The sequence below is a fragment of the Sciurus carolinensis genome, chromosome 3 (genome assembly GCF_902686445.1).
Source record: "Sciurus carolinensis chromosome 3, mSciCar1.2, whole genome shotgun sequence".
Lineage (NCBI taxonomy): Eukaryota > Metazoa > Chordata > Mammalia > Rodentia > Sciuridae > Sciurus > Sciurus carolinensis.
This window is the reverse complement of record NC_062215.1, coordinates 23,804,042-23,822,613: the sequence shown is the minus strand read 5'-3', so window position 1 is coordinate 23,822,613 and position 18,572 is coordinate 23,804,042. Positions and strand designations below refer to the sequence as shown.

General features: G+C 36.5%; 1 protein-coding gene across 2 annotated transcripts in view; it reads right to left on the bottom strand.

Annotated features, from left to right (window-relative positions):
- Npepps (aminopeptidase puromycin sensitive) overlaps positions 1-18,572 on the bottom strand; it is an 87,776-nt gene that overhangs the window by 7,453 nt on the left and 61,751 nt on the right. For both annotated transcript variants that reach the window (XM_047545515.1, XM_047545517.1), the window contains 7 exons: positions 17,721-17,830; positions 13,129-13,192; positions 10,462-10,601; positions 8,834-8,968; positions 7,134-7,353; positions 1,369-1,511; positions 780-836 (listed from right to left, as the gene is read on the bottom strand). In XM_047545515.1, the coding sequence (XP_047401471.1) occupies positions 780-836; positions 1,369-1,511; positions 7,134-7,353; positions 8,834-8,968; positions 10,462-10,601; positions 13,129-13,192; positions 17,721-17,830 (869 nt within the window). The remainder of the gene's footprint in view (positions 1-779; positions 837-1,368; positions 1,512-7,133; positions 7,354-8,833; positions 8,969-10,461; positions 10,602-13,128; positions 13,193-17,720; positions 17,831-18,572) is intronic.

The window sequence follows — 18,572 nt, the reverse complement described above, 5'->3', positions numbered from 1 at the left end:
AAAAAAAAAAAAAAAACTCACACAAAATAGCCCATTTCATATGCGTTTCATTCACATGATTTGTAGTACACAGGTTCACCAAATATTAAGACTGAGAAGGGACCTTAAATGTCTATTTGAAAAGTAAATCTAAAATATAAGTTTTATATTATTAGAAAGGAAACCTATAGATAAATAACATGGATTAAGATAAGTTTTTTAAAATATATTTTTTTAGTTGTGGACGAACCTGTATTTTTTTAAATCTATCTATATGCAGTGCTAAGAAATGAACCCAGTACCTCACACATGCTAGGCAAGTTCTCTACCACTGAGCCACCACCCCAGCCCCACTCCATCCCCCCCTTTTTGAGGCAGGGTTTTGCCTTGTTAAGTTGCCTAGGTTGGTCTTGAACCTTCGATCTTCCTACCTTAGTCTTCCAAGTAGTTAGGACTACAGTCCTGCACTACCACATCCAGTTCCCATAGTTTCTTTTTTCTTTTCTTTTTTTTTTTTTTTAAATATTTTTAGTTGTAGATGGACACAATACCTTTATTTTATTTATTTTTGTGTGATGCTGAGGATTGAACACAGAACCTCACACATGCTAGACAAGTGCTCTGCCACTGAGCTACAACCCCAGTCCCCCTTAGTTTCTTAATATTTGCATGTCTGATAATATTTGCATATATGTTTAATATATTTTTTTGTCAGAACTTTTCAATCTTTTAACCATTTAAAGCTGTTCTCTGTGTCCATCCAAGTTCAGAAGAAGAGGAGCCTTTTTCAAATCACTCACCTTTAGCATAATGTCTAAGGTAGTACCATCACCATGCTTTAAAACAGTCAGATAGACCTATAAGACAATATAGGAACAAAAAAGGAAGTTATTTTAGTACATCTATCCTGTTTCAAGTATTTTAAATGTTTCAAAATGACACAAAGCAAGTAAAAACATAAGTAGTTACGTGTGGACATACATATAAATTAGGTTAAGGATGTAAAAGCCCCATGAAAAACCACAGAACAGATGGCATGTTGTGACAGCACAGCACACCAGCTCTCTCTGGGAATGTGCACAGGGGAATCACCTTTCAGAACCATCATGTGGGCTAAGAAACTTAAATGGGAAGCTGGCTACAAATCACCCAAATAGGATATGTTAAAACAGAGTTAGACATGGCTTTATGGGTCAATCTTTAGGTCAGTTTTGGTTACCATTTTTTTTCTTTTTTTAGTACTGGGGATCGAACTCAGGGCCTTAGGGCAAGCACTCTACCAGCTGAGCTATCTCCCCAGCCCAGTTTTGGTTACTATTAAAGAAGTTTCATGTTTCATAAAGTAATGCAGACAACTAGAAATCAAAGAAATTTACTGTGGAAACTTACAGGACTCCTCAGATCAGCAGAGAGAATCTGTTTTCCTTCCACATGGTCCTTAAACCGACGACGGGCTTCTTCTAATGTTGCCTTGTGTCCTGCTTTTCCTAGTTTGCCCAGAACCAAGCCCCTCAGGAGTGCATCTAGATGACCTGATTGAAAAGTAAAAAAGACATAGGACTACTTAGTAGGACTGTTTTTAAGTTAGCACCTGAATATTTCATAGTTGTATTACACTAAGTCTATGGTATTGAACAAACGCAATTCTCCCATACTGAAGAGAACACTTGATTTAAATTTAACAAATCATAATAGGGAAAGTGCTAAACAGACTAGACAAGCAAATGAATTTGCTGACCATCTCTAGTCACAACTGCCAATCATCTGAATTTACTAAATGTTACTCATTCTAGTTAATTATACTGAAAAGGACTGTGTGTGGAAAGAAGAGGTTTATTACATCATGACACTTTGACACAAGGTTCAGAAAAAGACTATATGTGAAACTAGTATACCCTGTGTATAACAGAATTAAATAATATTTTAAAAATAAAACCAGGTTGATTAATTCCTTCAAAGATAGGCAAACAGTCAATAAGGACATAAAAAGAACTTCACCATTGATCATTAGGAAAATGCAAATACAAACCACAATGAGATCCCACTTTACACAATGATGGCTATAATCAAAAAGACAGACAATAACAAGTGTTGACAAGGATGTGGAGAAACTGGAACCCTCAAACACTACTATTGGAAATGTAAATTGGTGTGGCCATTTAGAAAAACAGTCTGGCAGTTCCTTTGCAGGTTCAACATAGAGTTATCATGTGACCTTGCAATTCTACTCTTAGGTATTTACCCAAGAGAAATGAAACCATATGTCTATACAAAAACTTGTACACAGCCGGACATGGCTGAGGCAGAAGGATGGTGAATTCAAAGCCAGCCTCAGCTACTTATCAAGACCCTAAGCAACTCAGTGAGACCCTGTCTCTAAATAAAATACAAAATAGGGCTGGGGATGTGGCTCAGTGGTCAAGCAACCCTGAGTTCAATTCCTGATACAGGAAAAAAAAAAAAAAAAGCTTGTACATAAATATTAACAGAATTCATAATAGCCAAAAAGTGAAATCAATCCAAATGTTTACCAACTCATAATATGTGCTATATCCTAACAATGGAATATTATTCTACCATAAAAAAGGAATGAGATACTGATATTATGCTATCACCTGGGTAAATCTTGAAAACATAACATTAAATGAAAGAAGCCAGGCACAAAAGGCCATATACTGTTATGATTCAATTTATATGAAACGTCAATAATAGGCAAACCTATGAGAGAGAAGGATTAGTGGTTCCCAGGGAATAGGGATTAACTGCCTTTGGGCATGGGGCTCCTTTTGGGGTGAAATTAGATAATGGTGATGGTTGCAGGAGCTCATGAACATACTAAAAACCACTGAACTGGTATGTTTTTTGTTTGTGTTTTTTTTTTTTTTTTTTTGGTGGTACTAGGGATTGAACCTAAGGCTTCACACTTACTAAGCAAATGCTCTACAACTGAGCTACATCCCAGTCCTTTTTATTTTGAGGTAGCGTCTCACTAAGTGGTCTGGAACTTGTGATCCTCCTGCCACAGCCTCCCATGTAGCTGGGATTACAGGTCCATGTCACCATGACCAGCTCAAAAAAGTCAAAATTAGCACACAAATCTGATGGACATACAATGGAAAATAAAATGCAATATATTCATACAGTGAAATACTACCCAGCAATAAAAGGAACAACCTCTATGTTTCTCAAAAACATGCTGAGTGAGAAAAGCCAAATATAAGAATATAACATGATTTCAACACAGGGTATGATGATGCACTCCTGTAATCTCAGCCACTTGGGGAACTGAGGAAGGAAGATCACAAGTTTCAGGCCAGCTATGACAATTTAGCAAGACCCTGTCTATAAATAAATAGGCTGGGGGTATAGCTCAGAGGTAGAGTGCCCCTGGGTTCCATCCCCTATATTTGAAGAAACAAAAGAAATATGTATATGTGTGTGTGTATGAGATTCTACTTATGAGACAGACAACATTAATCTAGGGTCTGAAATAGTCAGAATATTGTTTGCCTGGTCAGGGTGATCAAGTAGCAGAGATTGGCTGAGAAGGGGCCTGAGGCTACTTTTGGAGGATGGAAATGTATGCCTTTGTCAAAAGACAGCAAACTGGGGGACTGAGATATATAGCTCAGTGGTAGAGCTTTTGCCTAGCATATGCTGAGGTCCTGGGTTCCATCCTCAGTACTGACAAGTGGGGGGAGGTCATTGAGCTAGACAGAACACTGAAATTACACAGTTTTATTATATTTAAATCATAATTCAATAAAAAGTAAGTTTAAGAAAACTTATTAGGAGATCAAAAACAAAACAAAGAACAATTTATAGCTCTGGCTCTGGTGCTGACTTGCTATGTGATGCAATGTGATGTTTTATTATTTTGCTTTTTGGGGGGCGGGGTGCATTGTATCAGGGATTGAACTCAGGGGCACTCAATCACTGAGCCACATCGCCAGCCCTATTTTGTATTTTATTTAGAGACAGGGTCTCACTAAGTTGCTTAGCGCCTGGCTTCTTGCTAAGGCTGGCTTCAAACTCGTGATCCTCTTGTCTCAGTCTCCCAAGCTGCTGGGATTACAGGTGTGCATCATCACACCTGGCTTTATTTTGTTTTTTATTCATCTGATAGAAAATTAAAGCCATTTTCCCTATGTCATTTTAAAATTTTTTTGATTTTTTAGTTATATGTGGCAGTAGAATTTTGATATGTTTATACAAACATGGAATATATCTTATTCTAATTAAGAGCCCCATCTCATGGATGCACACAATATTGAGCTTCACTATGTAGTCACGTATGTACATAGGAAAGTTATATCAGATTCATTCCACTGTCTTTCCTATTTCTGTCCCTGCTCCTGTCTTTGTCTAATCCACTGAACTTCTATTTTTCCCTCCCCACCCCTGTTGTGATTAGCATCCACATATCAGAGAGAACATTCAACCTTTGGTTTTCTGTGATTGGTTTATTTCACTTAGTATATAGTCTCCAGATCCATTCATTTACTGAGGATATCATAAAATCATTCTTCTTTATGGCTGAGTAATATTCCATTGTGTATATAAACCATATTTTCTTTATACATTCATCTGTTAATGGCCATCTAGGTTAGTTTCATAGCTTAGCTATTGTGAATTGTGCTGCTATAAACATTGATGTGGGGGCTGGGGATATAGCTCAGTTGTAGAGTGCTTGCCTTGCAAGTACAAGGCCCTGGATTCAATTCCCAGCACCACACACACACCAAAAAAAAAAAAAAAAAAAACCCAAAATATTGATGTGGCTTCTCTATATCATTTTTATATATTTTTAGTTGTAGATGGACATAATATCTTTATTTTATTTACTCAGTGCCTCACACTTGCTAGGCAAGTATTCTACCACTGAGCTAGAATCCTAGCCCCTCTTTATCATTTTTAAGCTTAAAAGATTACACATATTATCATCATGAAAGAAAACTGCAATGTCCACTAATTACTTGCATGTTGTTAAGGATCGGTGCTCTTGTCTAAAGCCAACTTCTCCACTGTGCACTAGGTTCTAATTTCTCTCAATTGTTCAGCTGCCACTCTCTTAGAACATGAATTTTCCCAATACTACTGCATTATTTTCATTGGCAGAAAGATATAAAATATCCCAACTTAAAAAAAGGAAATTTCTTACCTGAGCCCACATTTCTCAAGACTACACTCTTTTCTCTGATACTCTATTTAGCAAAATTCCTTTAAAAAGTTGTCTAGATGTGCTGTCTCCATTTCAACTCCTCCCATTGCAGAGAATACATTATCATTCCCTATCATCCCACAAAATCTGTTAATTGCAATCACTAATTCTCCATCCTTTTCTTAGAACAGCTTTTGTACAGCTGATTACTTTCATTCTGCCTTAAAATACTGTTTCTTTATGTTCTGGGACACTCCTCTCCCTCCTGGCTTTCCTGCTGCCTCACTGGCCAGTCTCCTTTATAGAGTCTTCCTTTTCTAGTCAGTCTCCTAAATTCTGGACTTCTTTAGGACCCAGTCCTCAGTTCTCTTTTTCTGTATTGAAACTCAGTCCCTAAGGGGTCTCTTGTAGTTTCATAGCTGCAAATATTATCTGCATAACAATGACTCCCAAAGGTATTTATCCAACCTGGACCTTGAAGCATTCTATGTACAGATGTTTAACATGATCTCAAGTTTAATATGCCTCAAACCAAACTCCTGATTTCCTTTTGTATCCAAAGGTGCTTCTATGGCAGTTTTAGTTTGATGACTCTTCTCTCTTGACCACACACTCATTCCAAATAGTTTGTTCTACCTTCAAACTACACACAGAACTTATACCTGTAAGTTCTAGTTGCAACTAGCACCTCAAATGGATTAATCAAATAGCCTGTTTTTTCTTTTTTTGTTCTGTTTTGTTTTTCTCACAGTGCTGGGAATTGAGCCTAGAGCATGCTAGGCAAGTGCTCCACCACTGAGCTGTATCTCCAGTCCTCAAACGGTCTTCTAAAATGGTCTCCTTTCAGTCTGTTCTTCACACACTCAAGAACATCAAATCATGTTCCTCTGCCCAAAACTCTAAATTATCACATCAAGTCACAAATTATGAAAGTCAAAAACTTCACCACAGGTCCCTCAGGCTCCAGTCTGCTTCCCATGCTCCTCTTGCCCTCATTTACTCTGTTCTGACATTACTAGCCTTCTTGTTATTCCATGTTCCTGCTTAGGGACTTGTTAGTCTCTCTGTCTGGACCATTTTCCTCCTAGATATCCTCATACCTCCCTCCTTCTTATCTCTGCTTATGCTCACCTTATTAGTGATTTCCCCAACTACTCTATAAAATAATGGTCTAGTACTCCTTATTTGCCTTACCTTGCTTTGTTTTTCTTCATGATACTTGCTGCCAACCCAGAACAGTATATATTTAATTGTTTGCTGTGTCTCCTACTAGAATATAAACCATACAGGGCAATGTTTTGCTTTCTGCTGTTTCAGCAGCTTCTAGAATAATACTTGACATATAAGTTGTATAAATATTTGTTGAACCAATGAAAGACAGAGTGCCTAAGTATTGCTACTACTATTATTTCAAAAGACTCTCAAATTAAGATAGTCAAGAGCAAGTCCCACTTTTAGTTATTAGTGAATGGTAGAAAATAATTATATTTAGAGCCTTCAAATCACCATTCTCCACATATAAATGACAGCAAAAAGAGTAAATATGTGATTCTGGAAATAATGATGGAGGAGAACACATGTAAAAAAGCAATTAACTTCCTTAATTCAGAAAGCTGGCCCCTGTGTCTCTTAGCTGTAACCTGGAGTTACAAGTTGTATACAAGGTGCCCAGTATTTATAGTAATATAAGTAAGAAAAATAATCCAAAATTCCCATTAGCTTTTCTTGACTATAAAGGGGACTTTGGAACACTTTATTTCTAATACTGTCCAAATCATATGTAGTAATAAGTATATAAGCACTACTGCATCGATGCTGATGACCCATTAACTCCACCAGCAGACTTGGAAAATTTAAGTTTTAATTTCTGGCAGCTGAAGATATAGTAATACCTGATAAATACAAAAGTGATTTTAATTAAGTTGTTAACCATGGGTGGATAAAAAAGTATCTGTTTCTGACTGATTTTTTCCCCATTAAGTACATCCATTACCTTCTCCAGGTTTGGGGTCCCAGCCCAGTCTCTCCCCTATAGGTGAAAAGACATCTTTCACAAACTCCTGGATTTCCTCATAGAAGTCTGTGTGGGACAAGAGAGTTGAAAGAATCCCCAGGTTACAGCTCAGGTCGCTCCATACAGTATAATTGGGCTCATTCACAAAAGCCTCCATGACTTTTAGAACCTCTACAGTGCTAATGATTCCAGCTCGAGCCTGGGATAGGAAAAAACATAAATTAACCTAGTCTTCAAACAACAAAACAAAACATAAAAGCATGTATTTTCAGTGTTATCTACCTCTAGCAATTTTTTTAGTTTGAGGAAATGATAGTAAATAAGTTCAGAAGAACACCATTAAAATAAAATTCGTATTATAAAAATATCCCTTAATTCTTCGCTATTTATAAAAGAACTACTTTAAAAAATTACATTAAATTCCCCTAATTGAGGAATAACAATAAATCAGCTAACTTCCTATTTCTATTTAGTTTCTGGGGCCCTGGCTTTGTTTTGAAAATTTTCATACCTTCAGAAAAGCTACAAAAATAGTTGGGGCTTTAGTTCTTGACAGAGGCTCTTTCAAAGCTGGACCTGCAAACTGTGTCAACTTAAGCCACTCCTTTACTCATTTCTAAAAGAGCACAAACTGAAAGGCACTACAAATTGAGAGTTCTTTCAGCACTAACTAAAAGAGTTGGGAAAAAGAACTTCTGTTACAGCAGCCAACTGCACAAATGACCCACTCTCCTGGGACAGGTCTCTTTTGGCAATGAGATCAGCAGATGTGAGGTTTTGTGCATCAGTGCTAATCTGTGTTTATACAAAGAAGGAATCCAAAACCAGTAATTGTAGAGGGCAGGGAAAATTTCAAGAGCAATTTAAAAGAACACTAGGAGGAACATAAAAATTTTATCATAGTCGAAGACATCCAGAAATTACATAACCTATGTTGGAGTCACAAAAATACTACTACTAGTTGCTGCTTTAAGTCCTTTCTGGAATAAAACCAAATATAAATGTATTTCTAAGTTAATGCACTATAATTTGAGTAATAACAGAAAGCTAAAAAAAAGTTCTAGCTTTTCCTGCAAACTACTTTAGAAAAAACATAGAGTAACTATTATTGCCAGGTGCGGTGGTGCCCGCCTGTAATCCCAGTGACTTGGAAGGCTGAGGCAGGAGGACCATGAGTTCAAATCTAGTCTCAGCAACTTAGTGAGGCCCTAAGCAACTTAGCAAAACTCAGTCTCAAAATAAAAAATAAATAAATAAAAGGACTGGGGATGTGGCTCATTTGGTTAAGTGCTCCTGGTTTCAATTCACAGTACCCTGGCCCCCGCAAAATTACTGAATTATTAAATAAAACAAATAAACAAATAAAAAACAGTAGGGAAGTTTCTTAAAGGTTTATGTCCATTTCTATTAAAAAGAAAGGCCTTTTGCCTTACAAAGAATGGTTTAACTAAAGATAGTACAAAAAACTAGCTTAGGAGTAGTGAAATGGGATTTGCTTCTGGTAAATTATATAGAGTCAATCTTGTCATTTAATTAATAATTAGTCATTTGTTCCTTTCCCAAAGGTGTTCACCTTCAGAAAGAATCACATTCTTCTAATTATGTTTCAGACACTTCAGGAAAAACAAGATCCTTTAATCAACAAAATCTATCATATTACTTAAATGAGAGACACTCACCAAGGAGAAGAGGTCATTCTGTAATCCAAGTCGATCCACTGGGGGCAAAGAAAGGTCCCGAATGCCTGGTAATAAACTTTCCAGCATGGCAGAGCTGTACTGGGTTCGATAAAACCCAACAGTTCCCAGATTTAACTGAAAAGATGTTCAATAGGCACTATTAAACACTTCCATTTATCTTATTTTATTTGTTCTTTTTCGAACTTTCATTTATTTTGTAAATCAACTTTTTATATGTGGAAAATTAATTGTTTTTAGATATATTTGCTTAAAAAACAACAAAGATCATACATGCTAACAGGGATTAAAACACAGAGCCCATGAAGATCGAAATCAGTTGTCTAAAATAAATGCAAAGGCACAGAAAACAGAAACGTGCAACAACAGGGGCCAACAGGACACTAGAAAGAACATGGGAGAAAGGGAGAAATTAATGTTGGCTAAGTTTCTATTTCTAATCTCGGAGGATAGTTAGAGGTATATAGAAAATATTTTTATACTTAAAAGCACTTGGATAGAAGAATCTCTGAGAATGATTAAGTTTTTACAAACAAGAAGTCAAGAGCCTCAACAATTTTCATATTCTAAATTTTAACCTCAAGAAGAACCATATTTTTCTAATTATGTTTCAGATACTCCAGGTAGAACGAGATCCTTTAATCAACAAAATCCATCATACTATTTAAGTGAGAGATGCAGTAAGGGTAATTTCATATGATTTTTGGAGTAAGATAATCACTGACTTCTATATAGGCTATTTATAAACAACCAAAACCATTTTTTTTTGTCTGGTTTTACGGTGATACTAGGATTGATTGTATATGTTAGGCAAGTACACTAGCACTGAGCTACAACCCAGAATATCTCTGAAAATATTTATATACAATATAGTTTAACAGTAAATCAAGAAGACATAAATATTTTAAAAAATCATCCTATAATTTTAATGCAACTATTATTTTATTGATTCACTTATTTCTTTCTTTCCTTTTTTTTTTTTTTTTTGGTAGTGCTGGGGATTGAACCCAGGGCATTGCACATGCTGGACAAGTGCTCTACCACTAAGCTCTGCCCCCAGCCCCTCTTTTATTGATTTCCTTTATCTTCTTTTTTTGTGTTGTGGTACTGGGAATTAAACCCAGAGATGCCCTACCACCAAGCAACATTCCCAACTCTTTTATTTTGAGACATGGATTAAGTTGCCCAGGCTAGCCTTGAACTTGGAATCCTCCTGCCTTAGTCTCCCGAGTTGCTGGGATTACAGGTGTTTAAAGTTATAAGTCTACAAATGTTTTGGCTAATGTGACTTTAATAGTCTACTATTTTTCTTTTCCACTCCTCTTTTATCTAACTTAAGAGCACATGTTTAGACAATACTATTTGAAAAATGGCCCTAAATTTCACAAAGGTTTAGAAATGTTTTCCTTTGAAAGTCCTCATCTATGGGGCTGGGATGTAGCTCAGTGGTAGAGCATTTGCCTAGTATTCAATCCCCAACTCCACAAAAAAATAAAAAAAAAATAAAAAAAAAAAAAAATCCTAAACTGTTTAGAGATAGTTATAAAATGCACAAGAGAAATAAAGCAGTTCATATAAGGTAAAAATGGCTACACCATTTCTGTACTCACCTTAACCCACTGGTCTGATTTGACATTTTTCAAAACCACATTCATCTCTGGCTTATCCATTAGAATTTTTAGTTTGGCCTGATTGGGATCTTCACTAGTAGAGATTGTGATAGGAACCATCCACTGGGGACAGTCTTCTCCTAAGCAAGAGAAAAACAAACAGAAAACCTGAAAATAACTTTACCCTGGAAAAAACAGATGGTAAAATGTAGAGAAAAGCCCAAACTTAGGTGTTAAGCCAATAGCTCATTCTTAGTGCTATAGAAACTCTTCCAGCTAACCTAAGGAATATTAGTGCAAAGGAAGAAATAATTTACTAATGAAATAATAATAGTGTAAAACAAAAAAAAAAAAAAATAGAACAGTTAACTTATAGAATCAAAAATACAATGATTTAATCTTAATAATTGTTTTCCCTTTACAGAGCAACAGACACAGCAATGATTTTACAGTTAAAATAAATTTTGAGTAGAAGAAAGTGTTCCCATAGCATTGCGTTTCAAAACAATTTTAAGGTGCAGTCTTTAATGGGTATACACACTGATGAAACACTGATGGGCTGATGTTTATTGCTATGATAGGACACATCCTGGGAGTTGTTGCATTCCATTACTGAGGAGTCATATCTAAAAGCCAGAACATTTGTAAGGCAGAAATACTATTTTAGATATCAGGCAGCAAAACAGACTTGCATTAAGATGCCAAACAAGAGTCCTTACCAAGTACATTAACAGTTATTTAAATAACTGCATACCTAACATATATAAGCTACATAGCCTGATTATCAGGTTTAACTACAAATTAAACCCCTTCGCACACTATTTCAGGTTTTAATGTTGTCTATATTTGTCACAGAACATTATAAAAACCTGTAAAACTTAGCAGTTCTTCAAGGCAGACTACAAATATGCGACAGAAAACAGCAACTATGACATTTAAGGATTTATTTGAGTAGTAAACCCATCATCTGACTTATAAGGCATTTATTTCATTTAAAAAAAATCTTTTATAGTACTGTGGATTTAACCTAGAAGCACTTTACCTCTGAGCTATATACATCCCCATCCTATTTTTCAAAATTTTACAATTTTGAAACCAGGTCTCACTAAGTTGCTCAGAGCCTTGCTAAGTTGCTGAGGCTGGCCTCAAACTTGCGATCCTCCTTATCTCTACTTCCTGACTGGGATTTCTGGGATTACAGGTATGCACCACCACTCCCAGCTTGTCGGACATATATATTAAAAGAGTAATTCTAATGTTAAGCAGAGGTAAGGGCAGAGGCCATACTTCTTAACCCCAGGAGGATGCACCAGATATAGTGGGTAGAACATGACAAGGCATCAGTGATGATAATACATATACTTTCCCCTATTGAGAACTACTGTTTTAAAGAAAATGAGATTCAGAGAAATACTTTACTTTTTAATGTTTTTCAATCAATGTTTTCAATTTCCTGGGTAAAATTTTATACATAAGGACTCTAATGTGTTTGAAAAAGTGTGAGTTAAAAACATAAACTCAGGGTTGGGGAGATAGTTCATTGGTAGAGTCTTTGCATAAATGGCCAAGGCCCTGGATTTGATCCACAGTGCGAAGGATAGGGAAAAGCAAAACTCATGGGGTTCAATTATTTTGCTTCAATTCAATTCCTTCTCCCACCCTTTTGTGGGGTAGGAGGTAGTGGGGGTTAATGAGGGGCACTCTATCACTGAGGTATATCCCAAACTCATTTTTTGAGATGGAATTAGCTAATGCCTAGATTGGCTTCAAACTTGCAATCCTCCTGCCTCAGCCTGCCAAATTGCTGGGATTACAGTCGCATGCCATGGTGTCCAGCTAATTTGCACTTGTAAGTTATTAGATAAGTGACCTTGACCAGTTTAATCTAGTTGTACCTCAGCTCTCTCATCTATAAAATGGAAATAATACTACCTATATTATAAGCCATCCACATAAGCACACCAGAAGTCCTCTTTTACAGATTAAGACTTCTTAGGTGTTCTAGTCTTTCTTCACTCATTATAGACTCCAAAAACACAGAGACACATTAAATTTTTTTTTAAATCTAAGAATGTGATTAAATATAAGTATCTTGTGAATCTTTTTATTTCTTAAGTTTCATTTTTATTTGTTTATTTGGTTTCTTTTTTTTTTTTTTTTTTTGGTACTGGAGATTGAACTCAGGGGCACTCGACCACTGAGCCACAACCCCAGTCCCATTTTGTATTTTATTTAGAGAAAGGGTCTGAGTTGTTTAGCACCTCACATTTGCTGAGGCTGGCTTTGAACTCATGATCCTCCTGTCTTAGCCTTCCAAGCCGCTGGAATTACAGATGTGCACTATTGTGCCTGGTCTCATTTTTATTCTTTTACCATCTCCTTGTTTTTATTAAGTTCCATTTTAATTATAACAAAATGGATAATTGCTAGGTATGGTGGCATGTGGCATATGCCTGTAATCCCAGTGGCTGGGGAGGCTGAGGCAAGAGGACTGCGAGTTCAAAGCCAGCCTTAGCAATTCAGTTAAGTCCTGAGCAACTTAGCAAGACCCTGTCTCTAAATATGGTATGGGGGGGGGTGTGATTATTTCCTATTAACTGGAACACTAATACTCACTATTGATACCAAAAATCATCAATCAACTCCCACTTACAGCCATATGCTTACCAACATAGGGTCCACTGGCACAGAACTTCTTTTGGGACAACTTCAGTAATCTGTCATCGTCTACCTAAAGAAGCAAAATAAAGACTATAATAGCATCAACACTTCTTGGGGGAAGGAGGGACATTCCTGTGACAAAGTGGACGGTGGAACCAACATAACCAAATGACTCATGAGTACACAAAATGCAATGGTGACGAAGATGATGGTACTACAAAATCTCTATTCTAAATAAAAGGCTGGGGGCAAGATGTACCTCAGTGTTAGAGTGCTTGCCTAGCATGCATGAGGCCCTGGGTTCTATCCCTGGCGCTGCAAAAATAAATACATAAACAACTGGCCGTGGTGGCGTGCGCCTATAATCCCATCAATTCAAGAGGCTGAGGCAGGAAGACTGCAAGTTTGAGGCCTCCCTTGGTAACTTAGTGAAACCCTGTTTTAAAACAAAAATTAAAAAGGGTTGGGTAGCTCGGAGGCTGAGGCAAGAGGACTGCAAGGTCAAAGCCAGCCTCACCAACTCAGCAAGGCCCTAAGTAACATAGTGAGACCCTGTCTCTAAGTAAAAGATAAAAAAAGGCTGGGATATGGCTCAGTGGTTTAGTATACCTGGGTTCAATTCCTAGTACCAAAAAAATTAAAAATTAACAAAATAAATAAATAAATGGCAAATTTCCATGTAATATGACCCCTCAGAAGGGATGTGTACCCAGATGAGATATTTCCAAAAGCAAAGTATTAGTTTTCAAAGGTATATAGTACAATAAAACAAGTTATTTTAATCTTTATAAAGAAAGAAGCAGCAACATTACATGAGCATGTGGACTCACTATTCAGTATACAAATTTTAAAATGTTTGGTAAACATGAAATAAACACACATCTTGTTTCAAAGGATGAATTTTGCAATGAAATAAAAAGTGTGTGTATGTGTGTAGGTTGAGGGGTGGGCATGTGAAAGTAACTAAAAAGTCAGAACCAAAAATATTAAGTTCATTTGTTTAAAAAAAAAAAAAAAAAATACTTCAACTGCTGGGCTTGGTGGTGCATGCCTTTAATCCCAGCAACTCTAGAGATGGAGACAGGGGGACCACAAATTCAAGGCCAGCCTGTCTCAAAATAAAAAATAGAAAGGGCTGGGAATGTAGCTAAGTGGTAGAGTGTTCCTGGGTTCAATCCCTACATGTAAAAGCAGAAAGGAAAAAAAAAGTTACTATATATTACAGAGTTCTTCTACTCTCAAAAGAATTGTCATAGATAGCCTTTTTATTGTAATGTAGAATGGGTGAGTTTAGTCATATGTACATAGACAAAAAACGACAAATAAAGAAAGCACGACCTTAAAAAGTAACTAGATGAAAAAGTAAGTTGAGTTTCAGTAACACTGAAAAACAGTTATGTATTACTGTTTTCTACCTGATAACTATTACACTCTTAAAAGTGTGCTCTGGAGGTGGGCATGGTGGTTCACGCCAGCTACTTGGAGGCTGAGACAGGAAGATCACAAATTTGAGGCCAACCTAGGCAACTTAGACTCTATCAAAAATTAAATTAAAAAGTGGGGCTCACCCAAGTCCCAGCTTTTGACAGTTTGACTTTGCTTTCTTTTTTTTTTTTTTCCCCCTCTTCCTGGGGAACAAATGCAGAGCCTCAGGCATGTTAGGCAAGACTAAACTACATCCCCAGCCTTGATCTCTGCATTTTGTCCTCTTCATAAAGTCAGCAGTCCCAGTCCTTTACATCTTCCTCGGTCAAGCTCCCTTCATCTTTACTAGGCAGATTGTCCATCTAACAGCTTCTCAAGTAGCTGGGATTACAGGAATGGGCCACTGCATCTGGCGTGCTTTTGGGTGTATGTCACTTCTTAGCCTCAACTGTGTTGTATGTGTCAGTCTATCTGCATGTACACATGTAACTGCAGAACATGAGAATTTTCAGAAGTCATGTGATAGATAGACTGAACAATGATTCTGCAAAGATAACCACATCTTCACCCCTGGAACCTGTAAACATATTTTTTTACCTAATAAAAAAAGGTCCTGACTAGCTACTCAAGAAGGTGAGCAGGAGGATGGTAAGTTCAAGGTCAGCCTAGGCAATTTAGCAAGATCCTATTTCAAAAATAAAAAGGAGCTAGACACAGTGGCACACAGCTGTAATCCCAGCAACTCAGGAGACTGAGGCTGGAGGATCACAAATTCAAGACCAGACTCAGTAATTTAGCAAGGCCCTAAGCAATTTAGTGAGACCCTGTCTCAACATAAAATAAAGGGTTTGGGATATGGCTCAGTGGTAAATGCCTCTGGGTTCAATCCCCAGTACCAAAAATAAAAAAGAATAAGTACTGAAGTGTAGCTCAGTGGTAAAGTGCCCCTGGGTTCAAACAGCAGTACTGGGGGAAAAAAAAAAAAAAAAAAACAAAAAACTGAGATTGAGAGAGTAGCCTGGATTATCTAAATGAATCTAGGTGCCTAGATAAGAACAAACAAATAAACAAAAAAAAGTGGGGCTCAGGGAGAGTAGTTCAGTTGTAGAATACCTACGATCTAGCATATATAAGGCATTGGGTTCACTGAAGAGTATCAAAAAAATTTAAGTGTTCTGCTTGAAGAAAAAATTAGAGCCTGAGTCCACATTGTATATAATCATTAAATAGTTTAATAGTTTTGAGGAATGAAATAACTAGAGATGAAAAGAACAATCATCTTTGTATGCTAATATCTTTCTTCTTTTTTGAGTAACTGGGAGCGTGACTTATTTTGAGACAAGGTCTTGATAAATTGCTGAGGGCTTCACTAAACTGAGGAGGCTGACCTCAAACTTGCAAACCTTCTGCCTCAGCCTCCACTTACTGGGATCACAAGTGTGTACCACCACGCTTGGCTTGCTATCATTAAACAAATCAGGCAGAGAGAAAACTACCTGTCGGTCTATATGGAACATCAAGTATAATCAAACATCTCCAATAATAGACTTTTCTCCAAAGAGAACTAAAAGAAACATAATGATCACAATGGTAGGTCACTAAACTTAGAGGTATTCTAGTCCAAACATGATAAACTGCATTTCCTAAGTTGCCTTTTCAAATTCTTTTTTAAAAAATATTTTTATATATATTTTTGGTTGTTGATGGATCTTTATTTTATTCATTTATTTATATGTGGTGCTGATAATGAACCCAGAGAGGTGAGGCATGCTAGGCAAGTGCTCCACCACTGAGCCACAACCCCAGCTCCACTTTTTCAAATTCTTGCAGTCAACTTAACTGAGAGGTCTTCAGTATGCCTACTTTATTATAAATCCACTCATGTTGAAAGTTAAGATATGGCTCTGGGAGGGTAATTTGCAAGGATCCACATTAAAATGTTCTATGTAAATGTGGCATTTTGAGATGGTAAGGGCTGGTTTAAATGTCACCTAGAATACTCAAAGTAGAGAAAAGCAAATTTACTAACTTATCTTACATTGCCACACTGAGAAAAATCTGTAAAATACACTTGGCTTTATGAACAGTGTAGGACGGGGGCAAAAAAAGCTATAAACTGGGCATAGTGTTGCACACCTGTAATCTCAGCAACTCAGGAGGCTGAGGCAGAAGCACTGCAACTTTCAAGACCCCGTTTCAAAGTAAAAAATAAATAGGGTTGGGAATATAGCTCAGTGGTTAAGCACCCTTAAGTTCAATCTCCTGTACCCCACCTGAAAAAAAAAAAAAAAAGAAAAGAAAAGAAAGTACCATCAATACTTTTCCCTAAAAATGGATGGCAACTAATTCCCCATGCAACTCACAAAACCTTAACAAAGATATTTAAGAGAATAATTTCATAAGTGAAACTGAATTAAGACAAACTTTTTGATAGGCATTAAAGGTTCATGTGTAATTCTCAGTCCTGCTGAAGAATAACTCATTCTGAAGTATTCCTTTCTGAATTCCAGGTTCAATCAATCAAACATTAAAAATGATTATTATAGAATGATATTATAAATGCATATTGAATTTTACCAAATGCTTCTTCTACATTTAATCAAGTGGTTATGTGGTTCTTCTACTGAATTCTATAATGTGAGATTTTCTTTTTTTATTTTTTAAGATGGGGTCTCCCAGGTTGTCCTTAATCTTGCAAGCCTCCTGTCTCAGTCTCCCAAGTAACTGGGATTACGGGTCAGTGCCACTATGCCCAGTTCCTGTAGTAAGATATTTAAAATATTAAACCAACCTTGCATTTCTAGAATGAACCTCATGAGGGGCTTGGGGTTTATTTAGCCCAGTGTAGAGCACTTGCCTTGCATGCCTAAAGCCCTGGATTTAATTCCCAACACAACAAAACAAAAAAAGAATAAACATCACATAGTGATTTTAGAAGTAAACCAACAAATTTACACGGTTTCCCTGGAATAGTACAAGTAGACAATATTTTTTCCCCAAGTATGTATAATTTAATTATGTTGGGAGGGGGCAAAGTCACTGAGAAAAGAGCACAAGGGTTGGTGTAAAGTTTACTACAACTTAAAAAGTACAGAAAAGCAAATTTGGTAATACTTAATTAAATGTCACATAATATAGTATCACACAAATAGAAGAACTTTTTATAAGTTTACCTGTTCTGCTTCCACATAAATGAGAGGGAATCCCATTTGTTTGGTCCAGGTATTCATCACAGCTGCTATGGGTTTGCCACTAGCATTTTCTAAACTTTCCCAAAGATCCTCTAGAAGGCAAATCACAAACAATGATAATCTAAAACGTGTATATGTTTATTTTCCTAAAACAAATCAGAAATTTTATTTGACTCTTAACACTCTAATGCTGACCAATTCTTTGGTTTTTTCAGGTTCAGGAAACAGTAGGTCAAATTAATGGTCTTCCAACCTTTAACAAATGGTGCTGGGAAAAACTGGTTATCCATATGTAGAAGAATGAAACTAGACCCTTATCACTCACCCTGCACAAAAATCAACTCAAAATGCATCAAAGACCTAGGAATTAGAACAGAAACTATGCAACTCCTAGAAGAAAATGTAGGGTCAACATTCCAGCATACAAGAACAGGCAACAATTTTCTCCATAAAAGATCCCTAAAGCTCAGGAAATAATGCCAAAAGTTAATAAATGAGATGGAATCAAATTAAAAAGCTTCTGCACAGCAAAGGAAATAATTAGGAATGTAAAGAAGAGAACCTACAGAATGGGAGAAAACCTTTGCTAGCTACTCTTCTGACAGAGGATTAATAGCTAGAATATGTAAAGAACTCAAAAATATTACACCAAAAAAATACAATTAATAAATGGGCAAATGAATTAAAACAGATACACCTCAAAGAAATAGAAATAACCAAAAAATATATGAAAAAAATGTTCAACATCATTAGCTATTAGGGAAATGAAAATCAAAACTACACTGAGATTTCATCTCACAACAGTGAGAATGACAGTTACCAAGAATACAAATA